Source organism: Chelmon rostratus, chromosome 12 (assembly GCF_017976325.1).
Source record: "Chelmon rostratus isolate fCheRos1 chromosome 12, fCheRos1.pri, whole genome shotgun sequence".
In the NCBI taxonomy this organism is placed as follows: domain Eukaryota; kingdom Metazoa; phylum Chordata; class Actinopteri; order Chaetodontiformes; family Chaetodontidae; genus Chelmon; species Chelmon rostratus.
Genome location: NC_055669.1, coordinates 22,112,929 through 22,130,682, shown reverse-complemented (window position 1 = coordinate 22,130,682; position 17,754 = coordinate 22,112,929). Strand labels below are relative to the sequence as shown.

At 41.0% G+C, this 17,754-nt stretch overlaps 2 protein-coding genes across 2 annotated transcripts in view; both read left to right on the top strand.

The window, feature by feature from the left end:
- Nucleotides 1-9,228, top strand: part of atp1a2a (ATPase Na+/K+ transporting subunit alpha 2a) — a 31,934-nt gene extending 22,706 nt beyond the window's left edge. Inside the window, 9 exon segments of the mRNA XM_041948517.1 lie at nt 593-743; nt 1,534-1,702; nt 2,266-2,420; nt 4,631-4,754; nt 6,220-6,365; nt 6,457-6,587; nt 6,770-6,871; nt 7,113-7,204; nt 8,864-9,228. Of these exon segments, the coding sequence (XP_041804451.1) occupies nt 593-743; nt 1,534-1,702; nt 2,266-2,420; nt 4,631-4,754; nt 6,220-6,365; nt 6,457-6,587; nt 6,770-6,871; nt 7,113-7,204; nt 8,864-8,892 (1,099 nt within the window). The 3' untranslated portion in view covers nt 8,893-9,228.
- Nucleotides 9,229-11,288: 2,060 nt separating this feature from the next.
- sdhc (succinate dehydrogenase complex, subunit C, integral membrane protein) lies at nt 11,289-16,049 on the top strand. Its single transcript, XM_041949307.1, has 6 exons — nt 11,289-11,344; nt 12,342-12,401; nt 12,560-12,661; nt 14,117-14,178; nt 15,306-15,469; nt 15,785-16,049. Exons 1-6 carry the CDS (start codon nt 11,328-11,330, stop codon nt 15,887-15,889), a joined length of 510 nt encoding a protein of 169 aa, XP_041805241.1. The 5' UTR covers nt 11,289-11,327; the 3' UTR covers nt 15,890-16,049.
- Nucleotides 16,050-17,754: the final 1,705 nt, after the last annotated feature.

Below are 17,754 nucleotides of genomic sequence, written 5' to 3'. Positions count from 1 at the left end.
TTGATCACAAATAGATGCATGAGCACAGAGTAGATGGAAATAACAATAGTAAAGTCACAATATGGAAAATCAGAATGGCAGTATTGAGCAGACAGGGGACGACTCCAGGACCGGGCTCTGCCAAGAGACAGTGTGGCACAGAAAACCCTATAAAACCCTCAGTTATCATTGTTACACTGTGGTTTCTGTATGCTTTTGTAAGCTTGTGTTACCTTGGGCCAGAGTCAGGTAGCTGTTTCACCAGTTTCTAATCTTTATGCTAAGCTAAGATAATCAGCTGCTGAACAGATATGAGAGTGGTATTGATCTTCTCTTCCAGCTCTGCAAATAAGCATTTTTCCCAAAATGTCAAACTTCTTCCTTAAGAGAAAGAGAGCATGAAAATGTGTATGTTTCCTGTCTGTGGAGTGTGTGTGTTTGTGTGTGAGGACGAGACAGAAAAACAAACTTAGGAGAAGGCAACAAAATGTCAATGCTCCCCTTTGCATAATTGCCCCCCGGTATCGCTGACTCCTTACTGTGTGTGTGTGTGTGTGTGTGTGTGTGTGTGTGTGTGTGTGTGTGTGTGTGTGTATGTGTGTGTTTTTCCCAGGGATGCGAAGGCTTGTGTGGTGCACGGCTCGGACCTAAAGGACATGAGCTCTGAGTACCTGGACGACCTGCTGAGGAACCACACTGAGATAGTGTTCGCTCGCACCTCGCCTCAGCAGAAGCTCATCATAGTGGAGGGCTGCCAGAGACAGGTCAATGGACAGGAGCGTGTGTGTGTGTGCGTGTGCGAGAGAGAGTGAGTGAGTTTAGGCCTTTTTGAGAGCACACAGCTGAATAGAGGTGTGTGTGTGTTTGTGATAAAGTCTGGATGAATGCTCGAATGTGTCTGTTTATGTCTAAGTGTGGAGGTATCGTTGAATACAGGAGTGTGCATGTGAGTGTGTGTGTGTGCGCACGCTTGTGTGTGTGTCCTTGCCATTTAAGGCTGAATGCTGTTTACTGTGTGTGTAGCTGTTTGTGTGTGTGTGTGTCAGTGTGGTTCAGCCATTTGTAAGTGCAGGTGGTTGAATGAATGAATACAGGCTTTTGTGCATGTGTGTGTGTTTGTGTGTGTGTGCGCACGGTATGGAGGTCCATCTGTGAGTGTATATGGTTGAATGAAAGTGTATATCAGTCAAGTATATGATTAGCTGTATATTAAACTCAGATATTAAACATTATATATACAATATGCCTTAAAGTTGTGCTCAGCTTTTATGTGAGAAAAGTGGAAAACAGATGTGTGTATTCACTTGCACACATCCCCTTAATATTGAGGTCATGCTACAATTCACCCTGACTCACTCACTCTCACTCCCTGCGCCTGAATGATTGCAACTCAATTCCATTTTTCATTTAATCTCCCCAGAGCTGCTTTGAAAAGACATTATTAAGACAGAAGGGGAGGGGGAAAGACAGGCAAGTTGGGAGAGAAAAGCTTAAATCACGGTACTTATCTTTTTCTTCTTGACACTTTTTGCTCGCTGGTCCTCGCGGGCGCAGGGGGCGATCGTGGCTGTGACGGGCGACGGCGTGAACGACTCCCCGGCCCTGAAGAAAGCCGACATCGGCGTTGCCATGGGGATCGCCGGTTCCGATGTGTCCAAGCAGGCGGCTGACATGATCCTGCTGGACGACAACTTCGCCTCCATCGTCACCGGAGTAGAGGAGGGTGAGCGTGGTGGAACGAGAGAGGGGGAGGCAGGGGGGCACAATGGAAGAATGAAAGAAGGAAGTGATGGGGAGAGAGGAGGCGAAGGAAGAAAAAGGAAACAAAGCAAGGGACGGGAGATTTAAAAAGTTTAAAATTCAAAACATTCTTCCAGGAAGCTCCTTCGTCATGTGGCCACTGAGACTGGAGAGTATTTTCTAATGAATACCTGACAACTGAAAATGTGTTTGACCCAGTATTTAACAGAGCTGCAGACCTGAGACTTGTGACTTGGACTAGAGTCAGACTTCAGTCAGAAATGACAAGGTCACCATAGAAAGTCTTGAGACTTGATTATCAATATTTATAGATTTGACTTTTTTATTTTAATGTGTATGTATTTGAAGGACTTGGCATCAGCTATGTGAAAGATGCTATTTACATATTTAAAAGGAAAATATTCAAATGTTGCATGACTTTAATGGCCAGCATTCAGAGAGCTGAACGGCTTGGCTCTTGAAATGTAGTTGGCTTATTAATATACATGTATTTTGCGTCTCTACAACAACTTTTTGTCGCTGCAGGTCGTCTCATCTTTGACAACTTGAAGAAGTCCATTGCATACACTCTGACCAGCAACATCCCAGAGATCTCGCCCTTCCTCCTCTTCATCATCGCAAGTGTTCCTCTTCCGCTGGGAACTGTCACCATCCTCTGCATCGACCTGGGCACCGATATGGTGAGCAGTGAGGAACGAGCTCCTTTTGTTCAGTCCGTCAGTCCCTAACAACAACAATAGTTTTCCTTCATTATCTCATTATCTCAATCGATAATTTTGACTACGTCGCTGTAAAATGATCACTTCATTGATGTACAGACTGCTGTCAACCCTGTTTTGTGCTTCATGATGTATCAGTTATTGAACACATATTCCTTTTTTCCTGCCCTTTTGGATGCTGGTTTCCACTGTGTGAAAAATTATAGCTTATAGGCAACTTTCATCCTCTCTGCACATTCAATTTAAAGGAGTTTCGCAGGAGGTCATTACAACACAACATAAGGTTTTAAATTTGTCTTATTTATTGGGTTATATTCCAAGCACTCTCACTTCTCAAAGCTAATTGTTGGCAAGTTTTAGTGATTCTTCCTAACGAAGGGATGCTAATTGTTAGCATATTGCATTGCTACGGGCAAACTAAAGGTGGCATTAAGAAAACTAGTGTTAGTACTGGTGTCAAATATGAGTGCCTGAAGGTAAAAAGAACAAAACGTCTGGTTTAATTTGTTCTTTCTGTCGGTGGGAGAAATTCACTTTTGGCTCACTGCCGACGACCATTTGTTCAGGCAGAACAAAGACCGGGTGACGCTCACATACAGATTTACATTTCACAGCTCTGCCGTTTCCAGATGCCAGTCTCTCCATTGTATTTCCAGCAGTAACAAAAAGAGTTGCTGGCACGCTGCTTGCCTGAGGGGCGTAATCCATCATTGCAAAAGAAAGGAAGCCCGGGATGAATATGTTCAAAAGGACTTGCTCACTTGTGTTCATTACTTTAACTTTCATTTTCCTGCTCTCAGCCACCAGAAAGAAGCATGCAGCTGAAACTGGTTCTTATACATCCCAACGAGCCAAAAGCAAACATTTGACAAAAAATGAGGCACATGTGCTTCATGTTCCACTGCCAAGAAGCATTTTAAGTCTCCACAGGTTAAAGATAAAGAGGAGCAGTTTGCTAACATTGTTAATAAAGCAGTTCCACTTATTTTGCTCAAGTGATATCAAAGATGAACTGGTTTTCTATCAGCGGGACAGATTTGTTCATGTCGACAAATATTTACTTACCTGTCTCAGATCACAGGTACAGTGCATTCTTTATTGGCTTTTTTTCTTTAAAGATATGATGATTGAAGTTTAAAAGCACCTAATTTGTGCAACTGCTTTGCATATAAAAACCCTTCCCTTCAAAGTAGCATGTCTGCATGTACTTAGTAACTGCTGGTGGAGTGAACAGCTGGATGTCTGCTTTGAAGAATAGGACCCTAAAATGAAAATATTTAAATATTCAATAAAGTACCTGAGAAGTGTTTATAGTACAGTACACAAGTAAAACTACAAATTTCCCATGTCTGCTGGTGAGGTTGTTAACAGCTTGTTAACAGCTTAGTTCAACTCCAGGCAACAGGCTCCAGGGCTCTGCTGAGATTTAGCAGTGACAAGCAGCACTTGGAGTGTGCTATGATTATTTTTAGCAAGCACTGCCATGTGGAAAAGGATGGCTGCGAAAGATGTTTATCAAAGTGGGATGTGGCACACTTAAGATGCTTCTATGCAGAAATTGGGATGTTGCACACAGACACACAGACACACACACTTCAGAGGTGTAAGAAAAATCAATGCCAGGCATAGTCACATCCTTTTGCCTCTCCTTGTCTCTCTCCACTGCTGTGGGTCAGGGGAGTGTAACGCCAAAACAAACTGGATTTGTAGACCGCAGAGCTTGTGTTCAGTTTCACACAGTGCCGAGTCCACACCTCAAATCCCACCTAAGTCGCAGAGATATCCTGCCCTAAGTCACAGATATTGCTCTGTTGCTTACCTGGTAAAACCAGCCAATATAAGATCTTTATTACAGGGACCTTTCTACCTTCCTATTTTATGAGTGTCTTGAAATTCACTATCCGTCTCTCTCCTCTTGTCTCCTCTCCCCACCCCTCTCTCTGTCACTGTCACTGCTCCTTTTTTCCCTCTCCTTGCCCTTTTTCTGTCTTTTCTCCTTCCACATGGTGATTGAATGCTGAATCGCATTAACAGTAATATGTCTAGGGTACCCCGTGTCTGGCACTGTCACCGTGCCTTTGTACTGTTGTCACAAAGACAAATTCCTGCACATTTATTGCGCAGGGTGCATGAAGTCAGCTAATCCTGTGCTATCCTTCCATTCCCTCCAGGTTCCAGCTATTTCATTGGCTTATGAGGCGGCTGAGAGCGACATCATGAAACGCCAACCAAGGAACCCCAAATCAGACAAACTGGTCAATGAACGCCTCATCAGCATGGCCTACGGACAGATAGGTCCTCTAATGTCTCTTTGTGCTACATCTGTTAAATCCGAATCACTGAGACAGGCCTCTTGTCATTATAATAAACATGAGGAGTAAAAACATTAAATGTTGCGGTTCATCAGAAATTCAGGCATTTATTACTGTCTTTGTAAATGTTTAGGTACATGCAGTTATGAAAAATAAATCCGAAGGTGAGCAGACAGTCAGGAGAGAGTCCCACAATTTTCCTCTAATTGTCGTGACATTTACAGCAAATTGAAAGTGGAGAGTGCAACTATTTTCTACTTAATCTTGGTCATGTTTCACTGGTTGGAACCTCACTTGAATGCATGCTTTTTATCTCTGGTTTTATATGGTTTGGGAATAGTGGAAATCAAAGGCTGGCCCAATTTCATAGGCTGTTAAATAGGTCAAAATATGACAGGGCTTCATTGGATGACAATTTAAAGCTGAACATGCTCAAAACAGCCTGCAACTCATATCAACTCCCATAATTCTTCCAAGATGAGCACCACTGGGGCAAAACTTTTGCAGGTCACATCAAATCACATTTACAAGCCACTGTTCTGACTTTACAGCTTGAAGTCCTGAACGTTTAACTGATGATCTGATCTAGAGTGACAAACTATGAATGCAACAGTAGGGTAAAATGTCCAACTCACAGACAAACACCAGTGAGGAGAATTGAAGGTAGCAGCGTCCAGAAAACAGACGCAATTTTCTTATCACTGAGAAAATGACATCTATCAACAGAACCACCGAACTGGTGCAAAGTTTTAATTTAACTACGCACTGAACGAGGTGATTAATAAGCATTGCCACAATCCTCCATCAGTGCTTGTGCAGGTTTGTTGTATGTGAAGACTTAAGCTCTAAAATAAGATGTCCATCATGTTGAAAACGTTACGCCCACTCTGACAAAACAAATTTTCCAACGTGGAATTAAAACTCACTATCGGCTATTATTGCAGTTCTCAGCTGTCTGGAGGCATTTACTTACAAAATAGCAACGTTGCGGAGGGCAGATATAATCACCGGTGCTGTTTTTGAAACAGTATTAAGAGGAAAAACACCAGGTGGACTGAGGCTGAGTGAATGCAAATCAATGTCTGTGTGTTTGTCTTAATTTGATAAAATTCCTGTAAATAGGTGATACAGAAATATTGGACCATTGGTATTATTAGCACTGCTGTTTGTCAAAAACGCCTTTTGTCTAAAGACGACCATTATCTATAAATCCTGTTATTTTTTATATTTGTTCTGTAAAATCATTGCCTCTATTCCTACACTGCGTTGAAATACAAGAAATAATATAAGTAGCTACATCTGCTATTTTCTCTAGAATTAGTACCATTAGTACATCGTTCCTTACAGGAAGCCGATTAGGAAATGTCAGACCCATAAAATAAAGTGTTGCCATAAGATCTAATGTTCATATGATATTTTGGCATTGATCCATTGCACTTTTTTTCCAGGCATGATGCAGGCTCTTGGTGGTTTTTTCACCTACTTTGTGATTTTGGCTGAGAACGGCTTCCTCCCAAAGGACCTGGTGGGCATCCGCATCAACTGGGATGACCGCAACATCAACGACGTGGAGGACAGCTATGGGCAGCAGTGGGTAAGGAGCTGGGACGAAGACAAACCAGCACACCCTTTGAATATTTCGTAGTCAGGCAGGAATAAATGCATTGTGTGTTTCAACCTGGCAGACCTACGAGCAGAGGAAGATCGTTGAATTCACCTGCCACACCAGCTTCTTTGTCAGCATTGTGGTTGTCCAGTGGGCCGATCTTATTATCTGCAAGACCAGGAGGAACTCCCTCTTTCAGCAGGGCATGAAGTAAGTGAGGGAGGACGAACGAGAGGGCTGGAGTAACAGATGAATAGAATGGTGTGAAATCACGGATCGAATGAAAGAAAGTCAGATTCACCTTAAAGTCATTGTGAGTGTTTTCATTATTTGTACCTTAACTGTCTAAACCTTGTCCTTTCTCTGATGTCCTCTCATTCTCTGTCCAACAGGAACAGAATCCTGATTTTCGGTCTGTTTGTTGAGACCGCTCTGGCTGCCTTCCTCTCCTACTGCCCTGGAATGGACATTGCCTTGCGCATGTACCCCCTGAAGTACGCTCTGCATATGCATATCTCCACCGAACCGAAAAATAACCTCTTAAAGACCTAATAGGCTGCCATTAGCCTGTCACTCTCTGCTTTAAATGAAGTCTGTGATCTTCTTAAACGCCAAGTTGTTATCCTTAATATTCAAAAATGGCTGCAATGAATTTAACAATTTGCACTTTGCCTGTGACTCGCTGCTACTCGATCCATCCCCCGCCCAGTTATACTCTTTTTCTCTTTCTCTCAGGACCCTGTGGTGGTTCTGTGCCTTCCCATACAGTCTCCTCATCTTCATTTATGATGAGGTCCGTAAATTCATTCTGAGGAGGAACCCTGGAGGTAAGCAGTTATTAAGAGAAACCAAGATTAAAGGGTTTCAACCTCCTTTGTCTTGTTAATAAGCTGAAAGAAAAAAAAAATTGGCAAGTGATGGTATAGTGATTGACACCCCTATCTCTGGAGCCACATGTGCCATTTCCCATCAAGACCCTTCCTCCTCCCCCGTCCTCTGTACTTCTCTCATCCGTCCAACCACATCCTAAAAAAGTAGAGTGTCCACTTGTTTAAGGGCACGCTGATTGACAAAGCCGCCACAGCTCTGCTCTGCTGATCTGACCTGAAGGATCCCAGCAAGCAGCTGACAGATGGTGACATGCAGGAGCTCAAGTTCAATGTCAGTCCAAACGAGTGCAATAAAATTATATAAAAAACAACTCTGAACTGAGATCTTAAGGAAAGGACAGCACCGATTTTACAAAACAATGTTGGCGGCAATTATAGATTATTACTGGTGACAAAGAAAGTAAGCTTTAGTTTTGTGTAATTTTGAAAATGTGGGTTTGAATACAGGGGTTTTCAAGACAGGTGCCAGCTGTCATATTAAAAATGTATTTTAGTTTTTTTGGATAAAGTACATGATGCAAATGTTGCAATTTGCATAGTTTTTCAGGCAGATTTCAATGTAATCATTGTCCTTTTCTATAAAGCAGTAATCATGCTCATTTAAAAGTTACCATTAAGCATAGCTTTAACTACATGAGAGACTTCAGGGCTAACCCAAAGCAGTGCAGCTGAAAACTATGAGGCATCCAGCAAACCCACTCAATACTGAACAATTCCTCCAGCTTTCAATGCTGCAGCCTCTGCAACACTTGACTGATTACTGTTTGTCTTCCAGCTTTGATTTTTGACAAAGTAGCATGTAAATGCACTGCTGTTTGTTGCTGGGGAATTCCATTTGATAAATGCAGCATAAAATGGTGACAATCAAACATCCACATCACCACTGAAATCTAATCTAATCTGATTGTTGGGCCAAGGGATGCATCTGCACTAGATTTCAAGTCCTTTAACGCTTTTTAATATATCTTGTTGCCTAACAGAAAAAGGTGGAAACATACGCCACATCTAATTTTATTTTTGGAAGCAGTGAAGAAATATGATCATAGATTACTGCAAGAACACTCAGTGATTCTTCTTTTGGAAGAATCTGAAGGTAAAAATCTCTGTCAGTGTGAAAGTCTAGCATGTAGGCAGCAATCTGTATAGACTCAACTCAGTGGACATGTGTTAAACTGGCACCAGGAAGCAGATTACACCTGTCCAACTCCAACAGAAACACTGGGGAATGATGAGAGGGGAAATTAAAGAAAGCTGATGAAGACTCTTGAGATATGCCCCAAAGATCACACGCACGATACAGACACCTCACAATAGCTCCAAATCTGCTCACTGCCACGACGTTTCAGCTGAGAGGGGCAAGACACGGGGAGACAAATACAATTTATCGTGACAGTTAATCATTTCTGTTAATCTGTGTGTCACGGGCTGCTGATCAGACTCTCGGAGTTATAAGGGGATTCATTTGGAAATGTACAGAGACAAAGGCAACGGGATGAATACAAATAGAGTGATACAAAAGGATATTATGAAAACTGCTCGCCTGTCATTTTGGTCTCTGACACTTTCCCCTTTTTTCTTTCTGTCTCTCTCTTCCAGGTTGGGTGGAGCAGGAGACATATTATTAACATTCAGAAAATGTCAGTTTGAATTGTGTGTGTGGGTGTATGTGTGTCTGCGTGGGTGTGTGTGTGTGTGTTTGTGTGTGCCTGTAAGGGTGGAACCATGTGTGTGTGTGTCTGTCAGTTGTAATATTGCATGGATCAGTTCACAAATCTGATTATCATAAAAATACTGCTGAAAATAGGCTTTTGATTGTGCTTTGAGTTTTCTCTTTTTGTTTTCTCTGAAAACATTTCCAGTAGAACAATGGTAATGTACACCTGTGTGCCTTACATAAACTGTTACCAAAGTGATGCATCATGTCCTGTTTGGCTGAAGAGGAATGCCAAATGTTGCTCATCATGTGAAATGTACACAATAAAATATATTCCAACATATTCCTGGACATTATTTTAATTTTCATTCGTTGATTTTGTTGTCAGCAACAATCCCTTTTGGTATTAATGCACAATAATGCTCTTGAGTTAATTGACGTTTAGACCTTAAACGTGTCAGTTTAAAAATGTAGGGCACCACAAGTACCAATAATTATAATATTTTCCAAACCACATATTATTTCCTCGTAATTACCCACATTAGATTGAACATTTTCAGACATTGGGTCTAAACTTAAGCCAGATCTTTGCTTTGCATGTAACTTTATCAGATGATCCTACACATGCCGCAGATTAATCAGCAAGGGCAAATTTATTAGCCGATATTAGCTCATAACATCGATAGTAGCAGCAGCCAGTCCATTAGTATAGCAACAAGGATTTACTGTACAAAATTAGCAAACATTTCATGTTACTTAGTTTGTTCACCGGAATACTAACAAATGTAATATTTAAAATGTCCTGCTCAATATGGTCACAATACTTCAACACCGTCATCAAAACGTTTCCGTGTTTATATTAAAAAGCAAATATCATCCAATATACATTCCATCAGATTTTAAAACTCTGAAATATCGATACTAGTGTCGGCCTCACACATCCATTGCCGGCCAGGCTCTGCCTATGTGCATAGGCTCCTGATCTCACCATCCATTATGTATGTCCTCATGTCTTCTATCCACTGGACACTCGTTACCTTGCTGTCAAAATAGTTGGCAAAAAGAAACACAGGCAGCAAAGTATTTCCTCCCAAATCCCTGGAACCAGCTCTTTGTGGATGCTATTTGTCCAGGAATCTTTCAATATGAAGTGAAAGGCAATGTCAAATGTATTCTAAAAATTAGATGGGATTTGAACTCTCATACCACCAACCTAAACCTGGTCTACTCTGAATGGTGCATGGTCTAGTCTAACCCTTTATGCAACATTAATATGGGAAAGGGCCATTGGGAAGCCAGTCGAGGGCAGCTTCTGGGCATCATTAACCTTCCTACCCGTTTGCTGTCTGTCTGAGTGTGTATATAGGTGTCTGATTGTGCGTGTGTGGTGCTTTTCAATACTTTAAAATACCTGTTGTATGCATTTAGTTTACCTGAGTGGATATGGGAGGTGCTTCGTGTTTTCCCATCTCAATGTCACACTGACCATTTTATTGTCCGTGCAGTGTTCTGGATACTACAATTGTGGCTCCATCTTTGAGTTGGGTTGAGGTATTTCTTTTTCTTCATGTAAAGATTTTCTTGTCTTCTTGACTTCTCATCTTTAAGATTGGTGGTACAGTGACAAGAGTTTAAGTTTGGGCTGTCACAGTACCATCTTGGAGTTTCTCCTCATTTTGTAATATTGTTGTCCGTTGAAATTATTCTGTTGCACACTGTACTGCATCATTTCCTTTTAAGTTCTATATATTTCATCAGTATTTATTTTAGGGGCTGATTTGTGTAAATACACCACATCAATTAACTCGACTAGGACCTCAACTACCAATTATTTTCATTATTTATGTGTTTCATGTTTGAAAGTAATTGATTAATCATTCGGTCTGTCACATATGGAATAAGAAAAAGCAGAAAATCCTTGCGAATGAGATGCTGGAACCAGAGAATGTTGATATTGTTGCTGTTCAAAATTTCTTCAGTGATTCAATGATTATCAAAATAGTTGCCAATAAATTTTTGCAGATCAACTAATCAATCAACTGTTTCAGCTCTAAACTCAGCTAATGCAAAAAATAAGAATCAAGCTACTAGTGATAGGCTTACATTTATATTTACATTTATTTTATTGAGACACATCGATATAATTTTTTATTTGTAAGCTATATTTATTTATTTATCGCATTCTAGGCTATTGCATCCTGAGAGGGGAGAATTTTTTCTTTTCTGGTTCATCAGTATATTGTGATGTGCAATATAAAGTGAAAGTCCAACAAGCTCACATTTTTTGACCAACATTTCCTCACTCTGACCTCACATGACCTTCTCCACTCAGCCCTTCAAGGATTTTGATTACCAGGCGGAATAACAACATCCGTCAACGTCACTTCCGTTCGCTGCTTGGCAAACATGGCGCTGCTCCTAAGGTCAGTACATCTGAGCTACATATTTTTTGGGCTTGGAGAAAGCTCTTGTCGCTTTTCAGGGTTATCGTGTCAAACAGACGCATTAACAGCACAATGACGTCACATGTTAGAACATTACGCTCGAGTGTAACCTTTCACTGTGGTTTATTTTCCTCATGTTACGTAAACATGGTTCGCCATAGCGCTAGCTGTAGTTAGCTAGCGGGCTAACGCTAGCTGTTTGTCGGTTGGGTGAAAGCTAGCAGAGAGTGAACTTTCTGAGTAGTAATGACGCACTCAAAATGCGTTATTTGTCACAGTTAGCCCTAATATTGTATTGTACAAACATAATTCCCCGTTGTTCAGATGGTCTTCCAAATTGTAATGTTTCGTGCGGTGTAACTTGAATCTATGATAGCTAACTGACAGTTTAGCTACACTCTTGAGCCTCTGTCAAGAGAGTATTAGCTAAGACGATAGTCAAGTGTTCGAACTTTGTCCACTCCTTTGACCTTAGTCGGCTGTTGAAGGTAAGGACGGCGCTGCTCAGGCTAATAAAACATGTTTGTTAATGGCCCGCGATGGTAGTTTATCACCTCTTTTGCACCGTAGAGACTTAGGTAAACAGTCACTGACGGCTGCACCTTCCTGATCTGTTAATATTCTCCATCAAATTGCTTTGGGTTTGCGATCTTGTGGTGTCTGTTTTAATTAGGGAGGCTTGATTTTATAATTAATTAATGGACGACCTTCGTCCAACGGTGATGTGTACTGCATATCTGTTTCGGGCAACACTGGATTAAACCACTGAATGGGTGTTTTAGAAATCATGCCATCAGAAATAACACCTAGCAATTTCGTTCTAATGTTGGTGTAGACAGCATAATTTGTATCATTGTTCAAAGTATATACATTGACTTATTGATAGATGTAATTACTGAGATATGTTCAGTCCTAGTTCTCTTTTATATGACTGCAGACACATAATCTAATTCTAACACTGCTTTCTTGTATTTAGGACGTTTGCCCGTCAGGGTGTCTGCATCTCCAGACCACACTACAGTGGCCTCTACAAACAGTGAGTTGTGTGTGTGCTTGTATGAAAGAGAAAGATGGCATCACATAAATGTACTGCTTTAAATCATAATAATGATGCACATACATGCTTAAACCCATGTATTGTAATTTGTTCTACTGTGCACTTCTGTATTCTGAATGTGTTTCTCTCCACTACAGTGCTGCTCCAATGGGAACCACAGCTAAGGAGGAGATGAACAAGTTTTGGTCCAAAAATGCCAGACTAAATAGACCAATGTCTCCTCATCTCACCATTTACAAGTATGTACTGTAGGTCACATGCAGTGCACTGTGTAGCCAGTGTGTCTTGTCCAGGAAATAATCTTAAATATAGGACAGCAATGACTGTGTTGTGTGTGAGTGAAATCTTTTGCTTCACTTATGCTTTTATAATTTAAGCCTAATATTTTCAAGGCCACTCAGATTCCACTGCAGAACATTATCCAAGTTGATAACAATATTTCCGTTGAAGTCCAGTTTTAGATCATGCAGTCTATTCAGTTTGTTTATGTTTATAAAAAAAAAAACAGGACAACCCACCATGACCAGAAATTGTAGGGTTGCACGATATTACAACAACTGACATTGCAGAAAAATGAAAAAATATAACTACAATTTTCTAAACCTATGACTTGAATAGCTCTATTTGGAAATAATTAATCACAACCACAGAAAGAAAGACAACTCAAAAGTCTGCTGTTTTAACACAGATCACCACAAAACAGCAATTCCTGGAGAAACTCCTACTGGGAAATACACACATTTACCAGATTATTTCTTCTCTTGACACAGACTTCAGAGGCAAGGTTTATGTTTTACCATTATAGTGTTATCTGATGCAGAGGGTAAAGCCTGCATATCTCTCCACCACTGACCAAAAAACAGTGACAGCTCTGAGGCATTCTAACAGTTCACTGTGCATGCAGAGCCTGCCTGTCACTCACTAGGAACAAACTCTGTGTATCCAAGAACCTTTAAATCGGATTAAATTATGTTATATCAGGCAGACTCCTCTTGTAGATTAGTCATGGAAAATGAGAGCTGTGCGAGTATTTGTATCAAGCAGCTAAAAAGCTGTGGCATGACTTGTTTGCATTAATTTGACATCGCACATCCTGTGATGTGACTATTGCACATTTGCTCATCGTGATTTTGATGCTGAAACATTGCACTATATCGTGCATCCCTACTTTAGATATATTAAGTGCAATGAGCACCTTGATGGACTTTCAGGCAGTTATTAGAATCCTAAAAACTGCAGTAAAGAAAACATTGTTATTTAACATGTGCTTTGTAATTTCAGACTAGTTTTCTGTCCTGACTCAGTTTTTTTCTTTCAGAATTTCTCTTTCATCTGGAATCATTCTTATGGCTAGTCTGTATCAGGACACTTTGTCTCTGACAATTGAACTCCTAGCCAATGTTTCTTAGATTGGTGATTTAAATCCTTCTCTTTCGCTTGTTTAATGTTAGTCTGTATAGGAACATTATCTTCTAACAGCAGAGGCTGAAAGTGTCAGCTAATATTTTCTTTCATTTAAAAATATAAAATACCTCCCATGGCTTGCAGCTTTGTCTTGTATCTCAACCACTTTGAGTTCTGCCATTGAGATCTGCCATTAAAGTGTTGTTTGTGTGTGTGTGTGTGTGTGTGTGTGTGTGTGTGTGTGTGTGTGTGTGTGTGTGTGTGTGTGTGTGTTTGTGTTTGTTTTTCAGATGGTCCGTCCCCATGATGATGTCCATCACACACAGAGGAACTGGAGTGGGCCTCAGTGGAGGTAACACATCTGTTTTCCCTATGCTTATTTTATTATTAGTTATTATTACATAAAACACTTGTTCTACTGCCGCTGTCAGCTTTTGATTGACCCTGAAAATCTCTTCAGGGCATTTTAGTCCACCACTATTGATTTCTGCTAAGAGCATTTACTGGCATTACAAAACAGAAGTTGTTCAGTACAATTCAACGCTTTGCATGTGAAAATCAAGTTTAACACTGGACTGCTAATAGCTTTAAGTCATTTGCATGGGTAAAGGTTGACTCTGTGTTACTGTGACATTGTGTATCAGTACTGTTGACCTTGATGTACCATGCTGTAAAAGCTGGGTCGAATTTTGTGTATATGTTAATGGGTTCAATAAAGGCCAGCACCCTCAACTGCCAGTTTAAGAGCAGTCAGTCATTATGTCCCATCTTTCTATCAAAGCATCCCAGATGCCTAATCACTGTCTGAAATCAACTTTCTGGCTCCCTTGCAAAGGGCTGTAAACTAAGACTATCACCCACTGAGAGTAATTTTTACAAGCCATATTGATTTATTGTAATGCTTAGATATCCTGCTGCTCCTTTCAATGCTATTTTGCATATGGAATTAAAACTCAGAGTTAATCCAATGTTTGATTTTAAAGGTTGTCTATTCTCATGTGAAATAGACGTTTATTTTTGTTTGCATTTCTGCATCTCTGCCTTTTGTGTTCACATTGATTCACACCTGCTATTTGTTTCCACAAGGCAATAACCTGAAGTCTCTTCTACCATTAGACCTTTTAATAACCACCCAGACAGCACAGAAAGAGAAGCTCAGCCAGAACCATTGAGTGCAGTGCCTTGCAACAGGCTGCCAATGAGGAGCCTGTTTGATACAGAGCCATTGTTTGGCCTTAATTTAATGTAGTCAACAGGGACAAAAGTTTTTACATAAATGAGAAATTCAAATGTTTAGAAATATCTGGTCAGTGGGGATGTGGTGACTCATAGAGTCTAATCCAGAATGTAGTCTTTGGACATGTGTTAATTTCTCACTTAGTGCTTTCACGATAAAATCATGCATGCACAACATTTTCCTCTTAGCATGCATTCACACCTTGTCCAATCTTTGGTCTCATTACTTCTGTCTGTGTTTAGCTATCTCGGCCTTTGCTGCAGCAGCACTGGTATTACCGGGAAATTATCCATACTACCTGGACTTGATCCACTCGCTCTCCGTCGGCCCCTTTCTCATTGGGTTGGCCAAGTTCGGTATCGCCTTCCCCGTATCTTACCACACCTATAACGGCATCCGCCACTTGGTAAGACTTTATAATTTGATTTATTATAGACTGAATATTTGTCTTTTTTTTCCCATATTGAAGTATAATTTAGGTTCTTTGGTAGTTTGTTGCTGTAACCCTGTTTGGTTTAGTGTCTGGACTGCTCAGCTTAAGCTTTTTAAAGGAGACAGCTCTCTATGCAGTTAAGCCTTTTTGTCATGTTTGCTCATTTTATTGATTTCATAGAACATGTAGTACATTTGCTAAGGTTTATTAGCTGATGGTGTTCTATTGTTCCTATGCTAAATTTTCTTCTCTCTTCTCTCTTTTTTTTCTTATTGATATTTAAATAAGTGGTGGGACAGTGGCAAGGGCTTCAGAATCCCAGAAGTCTACCGCACCGGCTACGTGGTTATTGGTCTGTCCATCATCACCTCCATAGCCCTGACTTGTCTCTGAGCACAGGACGAGAGGAGATGAACAGCAACGAAAGCAGAGGAGGGAGCTGAAGGGAATGTGGACTGGATTCAGTGTGGGGGTTTTGTGTATATGTTCTGTTCTGGCCTACTGCAGACCCTGTTTGATCAAAGTATTGAATAAAGGATTATATTATGCTGTATGCAGAGAAAGGTGTTGTGATGTTTTGTCCCTTGGAATTAATTATACTCTGGAAAGCTTTGGGGTCAGCAAATGCAGCAAGAGTGCAAAGTGCATGCAAATGTGACCCAGTTTATTTCACACTTGTTTTCGGTTTGAACAACAACCGGCGGCCAAAATTAGACGTGTCCTACATGTTCTATCCTTACGTAATTTGTCTAATCATGCTGTGACGTCAAATTTATTAATCACTTTTCTGTGCCCTAAGTGCTCTGTCGCTGCCGGCCCAACCAGCGTGCCCTACAGTTGACTCTGTGCGCAGCAGTATGTGTTTGTGTTTGTGTTTGTGTCTGTATCGTGGCTGTTTACTGTAGGCTGTCATTCATATTTTACCTTCTCCAGGCCGCAGCTGCTCAGTTGCATTTTTTAACATTGGGAAAGAGAAGGGCTGAAATGCGGAGAGGCAGCCCAGTGGTGGAAGCTGTGCATGTGAACAGGCTCCTCACCGACAGCCTGCCTCAGGCCTTACCTCCCACAGTGCCACGCAGGAGCTACACACTGCACCTGAACAGCTTTTGTCCTGCAGTGTGAATAAAAGCAAACCATGATGTAATGTCAGATCCAACTCCATTTATGTAGGGTACAGTAGCAAGTGCACAGGGGGAAAAAAATCCCCACACTAAACGTTTCGGGGAGGAGGCTGCACCCATACTGCGTTTGAACACGCTGGTTTGAAAATGTGTCTGTTTAGATCAGCTGAACTTGCACTGAGAGAAACACTGTGACCACTTAGTTTAGTTACCTCCAACAAAATTGCTTTATCAATTTGTTACAGGTGGCTCGAAGGGAAAATGGTTGTCAACTTGCATTTCTTTTCATAGCTGCTGATAAAATTTATTTGTGAGCCACACATGTGATCAAACATATTGCGTTTAAAGGACACAGCAAACCAGCTCTACAATAACTGTCAGTGTATATAAAACTCAAGAGTTAGTGCCTTTTGATGTTGTTACATTCTCCTCGGAGCCACATCAGCCTCATACCACGAGACAAACATCTCTATATTTAAAAGTAGCCAGCTCAAAATAATTGCTATAGGAAAAAAAACACTTGCAAAATTGCTCTCTCTGGGTGACTGTTGGGCCAATTGCAGTGAATGTGACATCTAGATGATTCCCTACACTGCATCCATGTTACAGGCACATTTCCATCTGAGCTGGAGATCCATCGGACTGCAATTTTCGATTGTGATTGACAGTAAAATTGCTCAAACTCTGCAGGGTTTAAGACTGGATTTGCTTATAGTCTGCTCACACCAAACCTTGCAGAAATATTTCCCATTTTCAGGGTACAACACAAAGTGTGGTAATAAAAACATGGGTTGTTCACTGGAGCTTTTCCCTGCAAGGAGTGAGCACGTTGCCTCGTCGTTACTGATGCATTTAAAATGGAAGATGTCCCATGTTTTGGTTTTGCTCCGATATTATCACCATTATGATGATTTGACGAGATAACCTGTGCGAAAGCAATGGGGGATAGAGAACAGGGGCTCTCCGCGTCTCGATGAGGCATAAAGAGATTTATGATTACGCGGCGGCAGCACCCCCTACCGGGCGGCAAATTACTATCCACAGGCTGCGGTCCTGATGCTGAGGGATGGTGAGGATGCTGCGCAGGGCTGGGAGGGGGAGTATAAACCCGCTTTTGATCGAAAAAAATGTGTCACA